Below are 16,815 nucleotides of genomic sequence, written 5' to 3' on the forward strand. Positions count from 1 at the left end.
TACTTTTTGAATATTGTTTTATTTGTCTACCGTCTGTATATTATAGAATTTTTTTATTTCCTCAGAAATGGAAACTGGAGCTCCTGACATTAAATCTCGACCTGTAGTAGTTTTTGGAAATGCTATCACGTTTTTTATATTTTTTGTGTTACAGAGCAAACACATTAAACGGTCCAATCCTAAAAATTCAACTTATTTGTTATGATACTCCATTGTCAGATATAGTTAATATTTGAACTAAAAATAAAATACCTATAGCAATTCCACCATGAGGTGGAGCACCAGATTCTAAAGCATCAAGTACATGCATTAAGTGTGTTTCATCTATATTTAGCATCTTAAATAGTTGTTTTTGTAATTTTGAGTCATGGATTCGTATCGATCCTCCTGCGATCTCGAAACCATTAATAACCAAATCATAATGCAATCCTCTAACCTATAAAAGTATTTCTTATTAAAATACTATTAAGGTTATTAATTAATTAACATAGGTACCTTCAGTGGATTGTTTATAAGATATTGCATATCATCTGGATGAGGTTGCGTGAATGGATGATGCATGGCTTCTAATGAATTTTGTTTAGTATTAAACGAAAATAAAGGGAAATCAGTGATCCATAATAATTCATTGCTACTAGTATAGATTTCTTGATCTTTACTTTCTAAGAACTTTGTAAATTCAAGACGTACTTTTCCTAATAGTGATTGCTGTAATTTTAAGTTTGATATTAATATATATAACTGCTTCATGTTAATGTATCATTATTAAATGTAGAAAATATAATTAACAGATTAATATTTACTGTGTGTACTTTTTCTCCACAAGCTAAGAACAGTACATCTCCTTTTTCTAAATTTAACTTTTGTTGTACATTTTTATCAATAATATTTGTTATTACTGGCGATTTGTTAGGTATCTTTGTTTGTATTAATTTCACAGAAGGGAAATAAGTACATTGTAGTTCAGATATAGTATCTTTGATAGATTTCGTAAGAAAAGCCTAAGGTATACAAAATATATTATAAAAATACCAAAAATCAAGGAAAATATAAATAACTTGTAAACATACATGTTTTTGGGAAAAAACTAGAGCATAAACTTCACAGTGTTCATTTTGTTCCATTTTTAAACTTTGTTCTAATACTGAATGATCAATTAATTCCGTCAGTCTACAAAGCTGAAATATTAATACTATTTTCGCAATTATTCTTTGAATTCGAATTAGAAGTATATTTAAAGTATATTTAAATCTTACTTGTTGTGGTATTCGTAAATCTGGTTTGTCTGTACCATATAATTCCATTGCATCCTCATATTTCATGCGTTTAAAAGGAATAGTTAATTTTCCTGATTCTTGAGGCCAAGAATAGGCTAATAAGTTTTCAATTAACATCATTATTCCTTCACAATCAACGAATGACATTTCAATATCCAGCTGTGTAATAACATATCTATAGATACTAAATAATTTTATATAGAATATATATCTGCAAGTCAAAAATTATACCTGTGTAAATTCAGGTTGTCTATCATATCTAGGCTTTTCATCCCTGTAACATCTTGCAACTTGAAAATATCTATCAAAGCCACCAACCATTAATAATTGTTTAAATTGTTGGGGACTCTGTACTAATGAATAAAATTGGCCCAAGAGTTTTGTTGGAACTATAAATTCATGTGCTCCCTATGTTAAAAAAAAGAAGGTTTAAATATCTTGCTCATAATGTTTTTAGTACCATTCTGATGTACATACTTCAGGAGTATTTTTAAATAATGTTGGAGTTTCAATATCCACAAAATCGCATTCTTTAATTAGGTATTCTCTCATCTTCATTATCACTTCTGAACGTAATCTTAAATTCTTTTGTAATTCAGTATATCTTAATGATATGTATCTATACTTCATTTGTACATTTTCATTTGCCTTATTATAGTCTCTAATAATAAATGGAATTTTTGAATTTGCCATGTTTAAAACTTTTAAGGATTTTATTTCTACTTCAATATCTCCAGTTCCCATGCACTTATTCTTTTGATCCTCTGGTCTTTTTAATACGATACCTTCTATGCTCAATATACTTTCAAAGGTCAAATTCCTAGCTATTTCTTGTAAGTCCTTTCTCTAACATAACAGATAGTTTATTTTTAATATCAATATATATACATATAGTATACTTTATTGGAATTTATATCCTTTAACTCACGTGTTCAGGTATAATGAATTGAGTAGAACCATAAGAATCTCTCAATATCAAAAATTTGTCAAGTCTTAAAAATTCTAACCACCCACATAGTTGAACATTCTCTCCTACATTTTGAAGTCTTAATTCACCACATGTATTAGATCTTGAAACAAATTTATTAACTGGTTGCACATTTTCTTTTATTCTTTGTTGTTTTCCAGCTAAATTATGTGTATAGGTTGTACACATTAAAGAATGTTTTGTTATAAGCTAGAAAATTTTGTATCAAAATACTTATAAATATTTTCATTTTTATATAAATTAAAATATATTCTATGAACTTAATAAATATTTGCACTCACTTTTTGATGACATAGACGATTCATAAATAAATTAAAAAATGGCATTTTTGATACGATACAGTTACAAAGCATTCTTATAATAAACAAAAATATGCGGTTTATAAATATATATTGTAATGAAAAATATTTATATCGATATATCTAAATCACACTTTAGGTTTAAGAAACTTATATTTGAAACTTAATTATTGAATATACATAGTTTTCATAAAAATCTGCTCAAGAGGAGCAGATAGTAAGATAGCCTACAAAATACATGAAACATAAAGAGTTAAAGATTTACAGAAAGTATCTGCTAGATCACAGCGTTCTATAGCTAGCGACAGTAGCGTAACAAATATCGAGTTAGTGAGTAGCAGACGACCGATTTGTAAAGGTATCTTACGACTTACAACATTAAAAGCTTTACATCCTACACCTATATGACTGTGTTTCTGATAGACTCAATACAATTACTTATTTATACATACATATAAAATAAACACACTTGTTTCACACCTACAATCAAATAAAATCATACAGCAATGTGCGACATGAGCAAAAGAGGAAAGTATCTACTTATTCGTAGGATAGGTTAAAAGGAATAAGTAGTAGGAAATCTAGTAGAAAGAAAGCTGAGGGACTAATTTGAAAGATATAATTACAAAAGTTTACAAATTAATACTCTTAATTAGTTTCTTTTACTAATGAAAATTTGTTCGATATATGGATATGTGGCGACCTCCAGCGTGATCAGAAGTAACGAATTAGACTTGCACTTTTTGTCTGGCCATCTTTCCTTAAAAACATTGTTTTCATCATCAATCAGTGTTTAGATATATTAAGACAATTATAATACATTAAAGTCTGTACTTACGTTTTCAAGCAATATTTTAATTAAATATAAAAATGAATAATCCTAAGGAAAGAAAAGCTACAGCAGCAAAAACTGTAAAGCAAAAGAATAACGAAAGTAAAGCAACAAGTAGCAAGATGACAACAGTAAACCAACAAAAAGCGAAATCAAATAAACAGTGGACTAATGATGATAAAAAAATATTGTTAGAAGGTCTAAAAAAATATGGGCCCGAAAATGTTGAAGCTATATCAAAAATGTTGCCAAACATGTCTTTTGAAGATATTAGATGGAAAATAGCTGAATATTCTGAAATGGCAGAATATTTATATGAACACGAACTAATAAACAACTGGATGAATTGTGGAATGTTTGAACCTGGGGATAGTCTCATTCCAGAAGCATTATTATTTATACATTTATTTGAAAAGCATCCATCCCCTTCAGAAGCAGAAGGTTTTGATTTCAGGTATATATGAATAGTTTTATTTATTGATAATAAGTTATTGACTACTTTATAACAGTTTATATATAATACTAATAAACTCTTTATTGATAATTGTACGTAATTATTGTAGAGCAATATATAATTTTCTTTATCGCTCAAGCCTGGGACCAGTATCGTACTTTGATCTATCACCAAAAGACAGAGATTTACTATGTATTTTGCTATCAAGATTAGAACGCAAGATATGGCCAAAATGTGAGAAAGATATCTGGGAATATGTTGGTAATACTTACAATAAAAGACATATAAAAAAAGTATATCCAGGAAAAAGATTCCCAGGTCAACTTTTATAATATCATAGTTGTAGTTTTTTTATACATTCATGTGTAATGATAATATTTAATAAATATTAATAATGTGGAGGTGCTTAAAGTTTGGATACATTTTCTGCTGTGATAGAAAAAAATTTTCTTTATTTATATATAACATAAACAAGTACAAATTTTTATCCAATAGAGTAAATTGATTTATTTTATGTGACAGAAATCTATTGTCTTAAAATTGTATTAAAGATTACCTCATGTAAGTTATATATATATAGAATAAAATAAATGTTTATTTTAAGAGATGTTATTTTATATTGTAAATAATTATAACCTAATGTAATAATACATATCATAATATAAAATAATTGTTTTGTATCTTTTTTAAGAGAAGTTCTTTGTAATATATCTTCTCCATCTATTTTTAGCTCAATGAATGTATAAATTACATAAGAATGATGATATAGTACATTAAACAATATCATATATATTATTTGTGAAATAATATAAATGCATAACAAACGAAAATTAATCAAATAAGATGAATAACACACAGTACCAACATATCTTTGCACTTTAATATGCATTAATTATAAAGCAAAGTTTGAAATACATTAACTTGCAATATATGATATTTATTTACGCTTTCTAAAGCGTACAATGTATACACGCTTGCACGTATACACTAATCGTAAATGATTACTCTTTTATATTTACCTACATATATTCGTAACATTAAAGGGGTAAAACAGAATAAAAATAATTTCATTTTAATAATTGCTGTTACACTGCTTTATACAAGTTCAAAATCTTTAGGATGGGCAAGATATTTAAATATTTTGAACTTTGATAAAAATTTCCTAATTAATAAATAATAATTAATTTTTTAATATTTCCCATGCATCGTCTTCAAGTTTTGAATCCCAGTTAGATGTATGATGGTCCGTACTAAAGTTGATTAATACTTCGTCTTTATCTTTTGATTTTCTTGCAACTGGTTTAGAATCTGTTATTTGGTTACTTTGTTTTGTCTCATTACCCCAATCCCATTCACAATTGGAAGAATTTGCAATTGATACATTGGTTCTAAAATAATTTAAAGTACAATTAATTTATGAAATTGCATTGATTATAATCATTAATTTTAAATGCTTATGTTTTATAATAGCTTCACTAGAACAACTATTACTTACTTGGGCTGCGATGTTTTCATTAAAGATGTTTTTTCAGTAGAATGATGCTGGGTTATATCACTATTTTGATAAGTAGTGGAAGAACTTTGATAATGTTCCTTTGAGCTATATTGATTCTGTTCAACTGAATTTGTTCCTCCAATATCACCCCATCCTCTTCTCCCTAAATCTCCAACCTATTGAAAGATAATTAGGAAGTTTAATAATTAATTAATTTATGGATGTATTGTTTAATTACTTAATTGGCTTAAAGGAATTTAATTATTTAAAAAAGAAATAAAAATTTGCTTGTTCTAATACAATATTAATTACAATTACAATAACATATCAACCAAGAATTAAATTATCTAGTTAATAAGTACTATTAATCATCATTTTAATATACAGCTATCTACCTTAGCAGCTATGCTATTAGCTTGAGTTCCAACTTCTTCCCAAAAAGTACCATCGCGTACCTAGCGCAAACAAAATAAGACCGAAACGAAAAATTTAACTGAAAGTAATATATATTTCACTATACATAAACATAATGCTAAACACAAAATAAATTATTACTATTAACTTTCTTTTGCCACTAAATTATAATTTAATAATTTATTTTACAATAAGAGACATAAGATAAATACGAATATAAGTATGCACATATCTATATGCAAATGTAAATAAATAGATATAAATACCTTTTGTATGGCTAACTCTCCAGTTCTAATGGCATTTTCTGTAGCTTTACTTGCTATTTTTGATGCTGATGAAGAAAGTATTGACCAGCCCTAGAAAATTAAATGTTTACTGCAGATTTCATATATACCAACTGTACATGTTAATTATAATTAGTTATCTTAAGCATAATTACACTTGCTAAAGAGGATACTGCACTGTCAAAAAATTCTTGCGATGAACTCCTGGGCGGTGGATTCATTTGATAACCAAACCCTCCATATTTACCACCTTGACTAGGTGGAATATTACTTTAAAAATATTCATTAACTTTTATATTATTTATATTTTATATATATTAATTACTGTATTACACATTTTATTATAGTTATAAAAGTAAAAATAATAAAATAAAATAATAATAATATTGATATAAAAAATAAAACTTACTCTGGACGATTAGCATTTTCATTTTGTTTTCTTGCAAAAAAGGCTTCTGTCTGAGACTTACAACTATTTGAATTAAAATTTTGATAAGAATTTGATGTATCACTTTGATATGAGGAATACTCTTGTTGATTTTCTGAACACATTGAAGATTGAAAATCCTTAGCTGTGGATGTAGTTGGATTCCAGTTTTCTCCACGTGCCAATGTTGCGATCTAATTATTTATGTAACATAACATTCCTTGTTGTTTATTTTTTTAAAAAGACATTAAATATGAGTAAAGTTATGTTTCACATACCATCACATTTACTTAAATAATTTATATAATTTAAAAAATTATTTCGAGGATATAAAATTATACATAACACCTTGCATTTATTACATCTCTTTACAATAATGTAGTTAAGAAAAGTTTGGAAAAGTTTAAAAAAAGAATTGTTCATACATTATAGTAGAAAACAGAAAATGTTATGATTAAAAGCAATACATTATATTTACCTTATCTCTATATAATGCTGCTGCTTTAGTATTATACTTTTGTGTTATTGACATATTATCGTTCCAATCCGGCTGTGATTCAAAAAATTCACGAGCATTCTTGTTTCCACCAATTCTCATTTTTTCTAACTCTGAGTCTTTCCACTTATCCATGGAAATGGATCTGACAAATGACAAATGAACACCAAGTCCTCTGTGTTTGCCTGAACATTCTAGACAGATCCATATACCATATGTAACAGAAACCCATTGAGGATTGTGAGTTCCACATTCAAAGCATTTCTGCAAAATAATAAAATTCAATTAACATATGGAATATTATGAAGAAACTAAAATTAATGAATTACATTGTTCTCATCTTTTGGCTTAAGCCCACTTAAAATTCTTCGAGTTCGTGGACTAGCCATTATCTCCAGTCGCTAAAACTCAAATAAAAAATCGAATCCAATATTTAATTTTTAAATTAAAAGTCCACCATACTATACTTGTCGTTAATCCCTTGACGGTAGTAATCCCAATTTATCATAGACATAAAAAGAGCAATTCCGATATATATCAATTACTTGATATGTATTTTAAATTCTATCATATGAGTAAAATAATAAATATATCATTTATATACAACAAAATTGAACATAATGTCATAAAGTTTATGGAACTGATCATTTCATTGGATATTTCATCTCATATGAGAGGAGAGTACCAACAAAGCAATGAGCAATGACTAAAAATTCAAGTACGCGTGTTTCTAAAATATACCACAACCACTATAGAGCGCTTTATAGCAACCACATTCTTTTATATTCAAAAATAATGATAAAGTGAGATAAAGGTATTTTTATCGACCAAAAAACCGTTTCTGCATTTATTAAATATTATTATTTTTAATTAACGTATATTGTTTATGTTCGTGTAAATCCGAAAAAATTTAGGTAGTAAAATGTACAAATTACAGAATACCAAACTTATGATTATTTCTTATTTTTTTACGAAATATGTAAAATAAATTATAAATTATAACAATTTGGATTATTCCTGCTTTTATAGAAGAAACGATTAAACTTATACACATGAAATTTTATGCAAAATATCGTCTAGTTTTACCAATCAAATAATGCAACATTTATTTCATGTAAACGATGCTTACTTGTTGAAAGAGCGCGTGCGCAACCCCACCCACTGTTCATGACAAATGCAACTTTTACTTCCGGTTGACTTCAGCTTCTGCACAAGGTTTTTTGGGTTTAGCAGTATTCTTGCGTGGTGCTTCTGTTATCCTGCGTCATCCGTAATTTTTCACAGCTGCATTTGCACTTTGCAGTTCTATATCTCCCGGGGATATATTTTGTTTGTCGTATGTCCATCCAGAATCTTAACACATTCGGTAAATATAATATTTTCTATTTTGTAGTACTGATCATATTGTAGAAGATAGTTTTATCAAAATGGCGATGGCGTCTTTTGCTTGCATCATAGTACGCAATTAACAATTCTATCGTTTTCCTTTTGAAAGTTGTTTGTTTCAGATGAAGATTTATCAGTTAAATGAAAAATTTCTTAATATTTAACATAATATTTGCTTTCTTTTGCAGACCCCTTTGCAGATGCAATCAAGGGTTCAGATGATGATGTCCAAGACGGTCTCGTGCATATAAGGATCCAGCAACGGAATGGTCGTAAGACCTTAACAACAGTACAAGGACTTTCATCTGAATATGACTTGAAGAAAATAGTGAGAGCATGTAAAAAGGTAACAAAATTATATTTACTATATGATTTTCGATAATTCAATCTTTTGTCAGTGTCAGATACCATGCTAAAAATAGAACTGATGCAAACAACTGTCCAGAGTTAAAATGTAATTGCATACATCATAAACATGTATCTATAATATGTGTGAAATTTTTCTAGAAAATTTATTTGACAATATTTCATTATCGTATTTTTGTTTAAATTTTTTATACAAAATAAAATATTATGATATTCTACATATCACATTTGTATTTAATAAATATGATTTTTAAATTCATCTTTTACTCGTTTTTCGTGCATATTATAACGATTATGAATAATACAAAATTGTTTATATATATCTTTTTATTTGCATAAAATTAAAGTTTTTAATAAGTTTTGTATCATTTAATTATATTTCCCTTATCTTAAATATCTGCTTGCATGTATGCAATGTAAAGTTTCTATTAAGTTGATTTAAATATTACTTCATAATCTCAAATATAAATTTACTTACTAATAAAATTAAATTATTTATTAATAAAAAATAAATATTTGAAATAAAATAAGGAAGAGGGCAAAATAATATTGTTATTTTTAGGAGTTCGCCTGCAATGGGACAGTAATCGAACACCCGGAGTACGGAGAGGTGTTGCAGCTGCAGGGGGACCAGCGAGAAAATATATGCCAGTGGCTAACAAAGTCAGGTCTGGCCAAACCTGACCAACTTAAAGTCCATGGTTTTTAACCAACAAACATCCATGCCACTATCTAAGAACACTCCACCTTCATCAACACCTTATCATCTTAAATTATCTGTATCAGTCACTAATACTTGTTGATACATCGTGAGATATCCTATTATATACACGTATATATTTCAATAAAAAATATATAACAGTAACGATATAGGCACAATATTCTAATCAGACATTTGTAAGATTGTAGGAAGCAATATTTTACAGCCTTATGTTAGGTGTAATCCACTAAACTCATCACGTTTTAAAGTAGTAGTGATAACTAATTAGTGATTTGAGAAAATACTTATACAAGGAATAGATACAAATAGCAACGGATGGATCTTCTTTTTGGGATTAGGTAGTATGTATCTCGGCGCTATAGACGTGTTCAGAGAGGAAAGGAGAGGGAGAGAGATATATATATAAAAAAAATTATTTTAGACCCTAGATTGGCTTATTGTGTGTAATGCTGAATGCTTTGTTTTGTTTATACAGTAAGGTAACAGGCCTGGTTTTTACATTGTCGTTTCCAAGTTTTGTGCCTTTAATTCCATATTGATTGTATTATTTATTGAAAGGATCATCTTTAATTGTAATGGATTTATTTTGAGGGAGAATTGCCAATTTTTTTCTTTTTTTGAAACAGTATTGACAACATGAAACCAATTGTTTTAGATAAGAATGTGGCTGTTCTAAATAAATGGTAATTCACCGCTATTTGGACTTTTTCCTATTTCCTTTCCATGTAATTTTAATGCTAAAACAACTTCGAATCATAAAACAAGTATTACTTCATAAAATATACATCTTGAAATTAAGAATAAATGTAAGAATTATGTATTATTTTACAAAATTTTTTATTAAACTCCTGATAACAGTTTAGATAAGATTACATTGATAAAAATTGAATTACAGTTTTGATTATATTTTATTAATGTTATTATATTAGAAAATGACTTTTTCTTAATATTTACATTAAAAATTTATCGTATAATATAAAGATTTGAAAATATATTAATAAAAACATATAAAAAATTATTATATCAATATCATAAATGGGAAATAATTTATACTTGTAGATTGTGTGTACGTATATAATTAGCTCTGGATGCCTATACATGCCTATACCTATATATATTTCTTTCTAATTATATGGGCGCGTCAGTAGTGCAATAGTTTTATACATATTAAGTTTAGGTTAAGTTCATATCTGCATATTTAATTAGATATTGGTAATAGAAAATAAGATAATTATAGTTACCTAACAAGACAGTTTCTATATAAATCTATAACTTATATAGTATATTAATATAAAATAATATAGAATTTTTCAAGTAATATTGTAAATGAATAGGACAGTCCTGCAAAATACTTCTAAAGATTTAAATTTACCGGGCAGATGCGAGTCATGGCAATCTAACCACCAGATATCACTATAGTCGAGCTACATACTTACGACCCACAATGCACCGAGCTACGGCATGTGCCTTTCTGTGTCGGCCATTTTGTAGTTTCCTTGAGAAATTGTGTTGAGTTGATTCATCTTCTCGGTAAGAATTTTATAAAATTCTAAAACGGCGCGACTCACATTGATCCAAATGATGTAGAGGATTGAGGGCAGATGCTTATGGCTAACTATTCATAGCTTGAGAACGAGGAATAAGGTTGCGTTTTTTGCGCACAACCGTGTGCGCTCACGGTACTTACACCCGAAGAACGAGCCAGTAAACGAAGCTGCTGAGAACACCTATTGATAAAGGCACATGGAATCTGGGATTGTTTCGGGATGAATGGTGATTTCGGTAACGATATACGATACGCATAAGTGTACTGTCCAAGTGGTTGTCACCATATCTGCGTGCGTGAACGTGTTGGCCCGGCCAACGTCTCGCTCTATATTTGGCTAATCGCATCCAACATATTGCATATCTTGCCTTTTCAAAATTTTTACTTTTCATGCCGTAACCTTTCCCAAAGAACTATATCAGAAGGATACAATGTGACGTTTAAGTGTTAATGCTTGACGATTGCACATTGATACTGAACAAGATCAAATCTTAGCATGTGGCACGGTTTGTACGATCAACATTCAATTTTTATTTCCAACAAAATCAGTGAAAAATTTCTTATTAGAATTGTGATTTTAAAACATGTTCTACGGTATTTCCCATTTTACATATAGAATCAAAAAGTAATTGTTCGAAAACAGTTGTTTTACGTGAACATCAAGAAATCTGGAGTCTTTTCTCTATTTTTATATTTATCGTTCCTTTATGGTTCACCGAGATTTCATGTAAATAAATTTTGTATAATTTGAATTCGTTTATATATGTGCATTTAGATATGCACATACACGCCCGCGCGCGCGCGCGCACGCACACACACACATACACATCATACACGCGCATATGCGCAGACATGTATACATCATGAACACGAACTATGTGCTATTGAACATAAGCACGCGCGCGCGCATCATACGTGGGACACACATGCACATATACACCCATATCTGTGTATATATGGATTCATGTATGTATGTGTACAAATATATATACATATAGGTACTACAAATGTATTACATCAGACTAGTGTATTATGCATATTACATAGTTTTAATCACATTCATGGAAAATATTTCTCTCTATAACAAAATAATTTAATAGTTAAAATTTTAGTATTACATTTTGCAATTGTGTGGTTTAGGAAAATTATTGAAAATCACATTTAAAATTGTTTTTTTAAGAAATTGCTGTAATTATTTAATATGATTGCAAAATGACTTGATATGCACATGCTTAATAATGTAAATAAATATTATATCAGCTAATTTTTCAAGTGTAAAAGAGCAAAAGGTCACTTTTCAAGGTTATTGATTTGTTTGCTTGTTTATGAAATATGAATCTAGTATTAATTGGGGTATAAAAATAGTAGAAGATATATTTTTCTGGTATTATTGTATTCATATTACAGATATCTATCCAGTATGAACTCATACAAGTTTGTTACTAATGTATTATTTGTATTAATGATATATATTTCACTATGGTTGTTGATTGATACAAATCTATTTTTGGTTTCTTAAAATTAAGATATAATTAAAAGTAATGGTCTTTATAAATAAAGTTAAAATCACTAATTAATTATCCTAAATATTATTTTATATTCCATGTAATAATATGTAAGTATATCATGTTCTGGGCGTTAGTTGTTCTTATAATATATAGCAATATGTTATATATTTTTGTTGCTAATTACATTTTGTATTTTTCATAGGGTACGTGTACATGAATGGGGACATCGGGAAGCTCCCACCAGGGGCGGTCTATCCAGCCACCCCTGAACCTTTGGGTTCTGTTGGGGGTGCAATTGGAAGTACTGCATCCAATCTGGAATATAACATCATGAACGGAGTTCCAAGTGGAAATGAATTAATATTGGAAGCAGCTGTTGGTACTTTGGAACCCACATTGCAACACGCTATTGGTATAGGGGGTGCAGCAGGTTACGGTCCAGTGGATGTTGCTCCCTTAGGTGATGTGCCAAATCAACCTGCTCCAATGGGTGACATATCTGCCCCTGGTATACCGTTGGAACAACTTAAACAAATGCTCTCTTCACAACTTGAATATTATTTCTCCAGGTAAGCTCTTAATCTCATGAAACTTATTGTAACATTGTATAGAATTCTATTGATTACTACTAATTTAGTGACATATTATAATTATAATATGATTTTAGTTTTTTGCAACCTTTTATAATCAATATAGAATTATCACGTAATCTTTATATTATATCTCCCTTTTTATTATGTATATTTATTTTTTATTTGTACAAAGTATTTTAAACTTTGATCACAATTCAAATTTTAAAATAAAATAATATAAGAATAAAGAATTAATAGAGAATAAAAGAACAAAAGAAATAGAGAATAGCATTAGAGGACACTAATGAGTAATGTTTGATATAGTTATTACATTACTTATTTTTTTATTTATTTATTATACAACAATAGTACAAGATCTATTATATTTTGTTTTATCATACAACAGTTAATAACATATATAACGAACATCAATTATTATAGAACATTCAACAATATATATATCATTTGTATTCAGTAAATATATATTCTATTGTATTTTATTATATTTTTAGAGAAAACTTAGCTAATGATACATATTTATTATCACAAATGGATAATGATCAATATGTACCAATATGGACAGTAGCAAATTTCAACCAAGTGAAAAAATTGACAAAAGATATAAAACTTATAACGGAAGTTCTAAGAGAATCTCCAAATGTACAAGTTGATGAAGAAGGGCAGAAAGTAAGACCTAACCACAAACGATGTATTGTAATTCTTCGTGAAATACCAGATAATACGCCATTGGAAGATGTAAAGGTGAAACAGATATACATATTATCTTTTTTGTTATGTATGGAAAGCAAACAGTGATATAACATTTGATTACCTATAGGTGTTCCTTTCTAATCACAGATTATCAATGAAATAATGTTTTTGATTACAGAATTTATTCTCTGGGGAAGGATGTCCAAGGTTTATTTCATGTGAATTTGCCCATAATAGTTCTTGGTATGTAACTTTTGAATCTGATGAAGATGCTCAAAAGGCCTACAGGTTTTTACGTGAGGAAGTTCGGGAGTTTCAGGTACTATTCAATAAAGAAATAATTTACTTTTAATTTAATAAAAATTATAAAAGACATTAAAACATATTACATAATCATATAAAATTGTAGTTATCCATTACTTGTGTCTATATACCTTCATTTTATGCTTCAATAAATTGCAGTATATATTATATAATATATAATTAATAATATAAATCTAATTAAAGAAAAATATTTTCGAGATGTTCTTTTAGTTTGGAACGATTAATAATTATAATGATTATTTGCTTGTATTAATTGCTTATAAACGAAATACATTAGAAATATATGTAAGTTCTATTCAAAGTTCTTTTGTTTTATAATATTTAATGTTAATATTATTATGTATAATGTAGGGAAAGCCAATAATGGCTAGAATCAAAGCTAAACCAATGAATAGGCTACCAATCCCGGCAGTTGCTAGTGTGGGTGGTATTAAAAATGGTTATAGAACAACACCACCACCACCGCCTGTTTATGATCCAAATAGCTATACAGCTGGACAGCAACGCTTCCTTTATACAAATGGTACTACTATGCCACAAACTACAATGCCGCCATATGCCAATCAGGTTCATGTATATGTAAGTAGACAATATTTTATAAAAAGTTTCAATTTATATAATTAGATATATTTAAAAAATAATTCACTTATATTTTGAATGTATCGCCATTTGTATTTTAATATTTACATATATTAATATATATATTTCTCTTTTTTTAGTCTTCAGTTAAATAATAGTACTTAAGTATTTTTAAATATTAAAGTGTTCTTATGTTTAAATATTTCGAATTGCATTAGGTATTTAGATTTGAATAATTTTGTATACTCTTTGTAGCATCAACCATTTTATCCTCCTGGAATGATGCCTTGGGGACCTGCAAGTCCCGCTTACTTTGATATGTCAGGTGTTTTTATGAATGGTATTACACCACATAACACGTTTAAACCACATAACAGATACAATCCTCGTCACAGGTATTGACATCAATAATTATTTTTAACAACGTAAATGCGATAGTGTTTTACAAAAATAATTTCTTTATAACTAATATTTACAAAAAATTACTTTGTATATGTGTATGTATATATATATGTGTGTGTGTGTGTGTATGATGCAGAAATAAGCAAAGAAATGGATCTGAAAGACCAGGCTTAATGGATGGTGGCGGTAATATGGTGCCAATGGGACGTACTTCACATCCGCCTATAAGTGGGGCACCAATATCTTTAGGAGCAACAGTTCCGACTTTTACTTCGAGCTTGCCTACGGTGAAGCCAACTTCTTCTTCCTACCAGACCGGCACAAAGTTCCATTCCTCACATACAACTGTAGCGACTGGAGAGGCCCATTATAATAGCAGTCATTCAAAAGGATCCCAAGAAAATGACGCGCAAACTCTGGATTCTGGAGTACAATTTCCGCGTCACCGTATGCATCGTAGGACCAAAGACCAAGAGTCATTATCCAAGGCTACTAGTAGCCCTTTACCATCAATCAGAGAATCTACCCCAGCCAGTAATAATAACACACAATGCAACCGAGGGGTACAATTCGATTTGGAAGCTTCTGCTTTCCCTCCTCTTCCTGGCCTAGATGCTGATCTTGCAAAATCCCATAATGCTTCAGTAGAAACTGTTGGTACAGATTGTACGCAATCGCAGAATAGGCTTTCAGATGTAGTTAAAGGTACTGCAAAATTGAAAAGCGTCAAAGAAAAAGAACCTACAGGAACTTCACAACAATACCATCAACAACCAACAAGTAACAGCAGTAGGTCTGCAAGTCCAGGGTCAAGTGCTGGTGGTCATGCTGGTTTGCTAGAAGCTCCAACTGGTTCTAGCAGTACATCAACAACTACTTCCGTTGCATCTACAAATGTCAGCTCTAATGCTTCTGCTAGCAACAATGACTCCACAGACATCGCTCTCAGCACCATCACTCTCACTCCCCCGTCATCTCCTGATAAGTGAGTGTGCTTTCTTCTTATACATACACACATATGTATAACGTACAGATACAGACACACGCTTACATACGTAATTACGTACATAAGTACATTTAATATGCATACATACATACATCTATGTATTTGTATATGTATGACACATGTATAAAATACATAATACATATATATGCTTGTATATGTGCATACATAATTTGTGTATGTGCATGTGTGTAATAGAAGATATATTCTTCGTTTATTGTAAAAGCAGGTAGTTGTTTAATTACATTTCTAAAGTATTGCTTATTATAAATTATTGTTAAAGTTCTTCAATTGCTTTTAATGATACATTGCATATATTATGTATATATGTATAGATATACACACAGATATATACATACATATAAACATGCGCGCACATACACACATATACATCAGAATGACTTATATACAGGCAGTCACATAGAGCCTGAAAAGATTGCTAAGCTGTGTTTGATAGTGTTGGCTGCATTATATGCGTGCTATGCTCTGTATGGTGGATGTGTATTAGTGAAAGGTATATAGTCCACCTATATTTTCATATCACCTATATAAGAAGGAAAGGGAAAGTAGCTCTGTTCATGGTAGTTTGTTACTTTCAGTATAAGTTATATTCTGTTAATATGATACTGTAATAATGTTGAAGTTTCTGCTTATTTACTAATTCATAAATAGAATGGATAAAAGTAGTAAATTAATTACTCTGACAAAATAAGTAAGAATAATAAATACTA

The 16,815-nt window shown here is 29.1% G+C and overlaps 5 protein-coding genes across 12 annotated transcripts in view; 3 read left to right on the forward strand and 2 right to left on the reverse strand.

The window, feature by feature from the left end:
• Positions 1-2,721, reverse strand: LOC132906192 (aspartate--tRNA ligase, mitochondrial). Its single transcript, XM_060958148.1, has 10 exons — positions 2,547-2,721; positions 2,206-2,454; positions 1,755-2,123; positions 1,509-1,685; positions 1,257-1,436; positions 1,071-1,178; positions 804-1,001; positions 496-708; positions 253-436; positions 1-179 (listed from the first exon to the last, which is right to left on the reverse strand). The coding sequence occupies exons 1-10, from the start codon at positions 2,616-2,618 to the stop codon at positions 19-21; spliced, it is 1,911 nt and encodes a 636-aa protein (XP_060814131.1). The 5' UTR covers positions 2,619-2,721; the 3' UTR covers positions 1-18.
• A 59-nt stretch (positions 2,722-2,780) lies between these two features.
• On the forward strand, positions 2,781-4,457 carry LOC132906195 (uncharacterized). Its single transcript, XM_060958155.1, has 2 exons — positions 2,781-3,850; positions 3,960-4,457. Exons 1-2 carry the CDS (start codon positions 3,435-3,437, stop codon positions 4,180-4,182), a joined length of 639 nt encoding a protein of 212 aa, XP_060814138.1. The 5' UTR covers positions 2,781-3,434; the 3' UTR covers positions 4,183-4,457.
• A 309-nt stretch (positions 4,458-4,766) lies between these two features.
• Positions 4,767-7,684, reverse strand: LOC132906194 (ADP-ribosylation factor GTPase-activating protein 1). Of its 2 annotated transcripts, XM_060958153.1 has the most exons (8): positions 7,296-7,684; positions 6,949-7,230; positions 6,453-6,664; positions 6,199-6,313; positions 6,026-6,115; positions 5,741-5,800; positions 5,346-5,521; positions 4,767-5,238 (listed from the first exon to the last, which is right to left on the reverse strand). In XM_060958153.1, the coding sequence occupies exons 1-8, from the start codon at positions 7,353-7,355 to the stop codon at positions 5,031-5,033; spliced, it is 1,203 nt and encodes a 400-aa protein (XP_060814136.1). In that variant the 5' UTR covers positions 7,356-7,684; the 3' UTR covers positions 4,767-5,030. The 2 variants fall into 2 exon arrangements, with proteins under 2 accessions (XP_060814136.1, XP_060814137.1); XM_060958154.1 differs by lacking the exon at positions 5,741-5,800.
• Positions 7,685-8,152: 468 nt separating this feature from the next.
• On the forward strand, positions 8,153-10,136 carry LOC132906491 (eukaryotic translation initiation factor eIF1). The gene is made up of 3 exons (XM_060958725.1): positions 8,153-8,332; positions 8,541-8,698; positions 9,281-10,136. The coding sequence occupies exons 1-3, from the start codon at positions 8,305-8,307 to the stop codon at positions 9,425-9,427; spliced, it is 333 nt and encodes a 110-aa protein (XP_060814708.1). The 5' UTR covers positions 8,153-8,304; the 3' UTR covers positions 9,428-10,136.
• A 713-nt stretch (positions 10,137-10,849) lies between these two features.
• Positions 10,850-16,815, forward strand: part of LOC132906573 (la-related protein Larp4B) — a 13,534-nt gene continuing 7,568 nt past the window's right edge. For 2 of the 7 annotated variants that reach the window (XR_009658000.1, XM_060958874.1), the window contains exons 1-7: positions 10,871-11,221; positions 12,696-13,062; positions 13,578-13,827; positions 13,955-14,095; positions 14,452-14,679; positions 14,935-15,074; positions 15,218-16,066. Coding sequence is in view for 6 of the 7 variants with exons in the window: in XM_060958874.1 (XP_060814857.1) it covers positions 11,206-11,221; positions 12,696-13,062; positions 13,578-13,827; positions 13,955-14,095; positions 14,452-14,679; positions 14,935-15,074; positions 15,218-16,066 (1,991 nt within the window). In the remaining variant the exon portion in view is untranslated. The other 5 variants (XM_060958869.1, XM_060958872.1, XM_060958871.1 and 2 more) reach the window with 5 other exon arrangements.

Source organism: Bombus pascuorum, chromosome 4, assembly GCF_905332965.1.
Source record: "Bombus pascuorum chromosome 4, iyBomPasc1.1, whole genome shotgun sequence".
In the NCBI taxonomy this organism is placed as follows: domain Eukaryota; kingdom Metazoa; phylum Arthropoda; class Insecta; order Hymenoptera; family Apidae; genus Bombus; species Bombus pascuorum.

What these genes read in the sequence shown, in the direction of transcription:
- LOC132906194 (XM_060958153.1), bottom strand. Translation starts at nt 7,355, where the DNA reads ATGGCTAGTCCACGAACTCGAAGAATTTTAAGTGGGCTTAAGCCAAAA. An exon ending in GAAAATGCTAATCGTCCAGA is followed by an intron (nt 6,314 to 6,452) that starts GTAAGTTTTATT and finishes ATATTTTTAAAG; the next exon opens with TAATATTCCACCTAGTCAAG. An exon ending in GAGAGTTAGCCATACAAAAG is followed by an intron (nt 5,801 to 6,025) that starts GTATTTATATCT and finishes TGTTTGCGCTAG; the next exon opens with GTACGCGATGGTACTTTTTG.
- LOC132906192 (XM_060958148.1), bottom strand. Translation starts at nt 2,618, where the DNA reads ATGCTTTGTAACTGTATCGTATCAAAAATGCCATTTTTTAATTTATTT. An exon ending in TAGTTTTTTCCCAAAAACAT is followed by an intron (nt 1,002 to 1,070) that starts GTATGTTTACAA and finishes TGTATACCTTAG; the next exon opens with GCTTTTCTTACGAAATCTAT. An exon ending in TTATAAACAATCCACTGAAG is followed by an intron (nt 437 to 495) that starts GTACCTATGTTA and finishes ATACTTTTATAG; the next exon opens with GTTAGAGGATTGCATTATGA.
- LOC132906195 (XM_060958155.1), top strand. Translation starts at nt 3,435, where the DNA reads ATGAATAATCCTAAGGAAAGAAAAGCTACAGCAGCAAAAACTGTAAAG. An exon ending in GCAGAAGGTTTTGATTTCAG is followed by an intron (nt 3,851 to 3,959) that starts GTATATATGAAT and finishes TAATTATTGTAG; the next exon opens with AGCAATATATAATTTTCTTT.
- LOC132906491 (XM_060958725.1), top strand. Translation starts at nt 8,305, where the DNA reads ATGTCCATCCAGAATCTTAACACATTCG. An exon ending in CCAGAATCTTAACACATTCG is followed by an intron (nt 8,333 to 8,540) that starts GTAAATATAATA and finishes TTTCTTTTGCAG; the next exon opens with ACCCCTTTGCAGATGCAATC. An exon ending in TAGTGAGAGCATGTAAAAAG is followed by an intron (nt 8,699 to 9,280) that starts GTAACAAAATTA and finishes TGTTATTTTTAG; the next exon opens with GAGTTCGCCTGCAATGGGAC.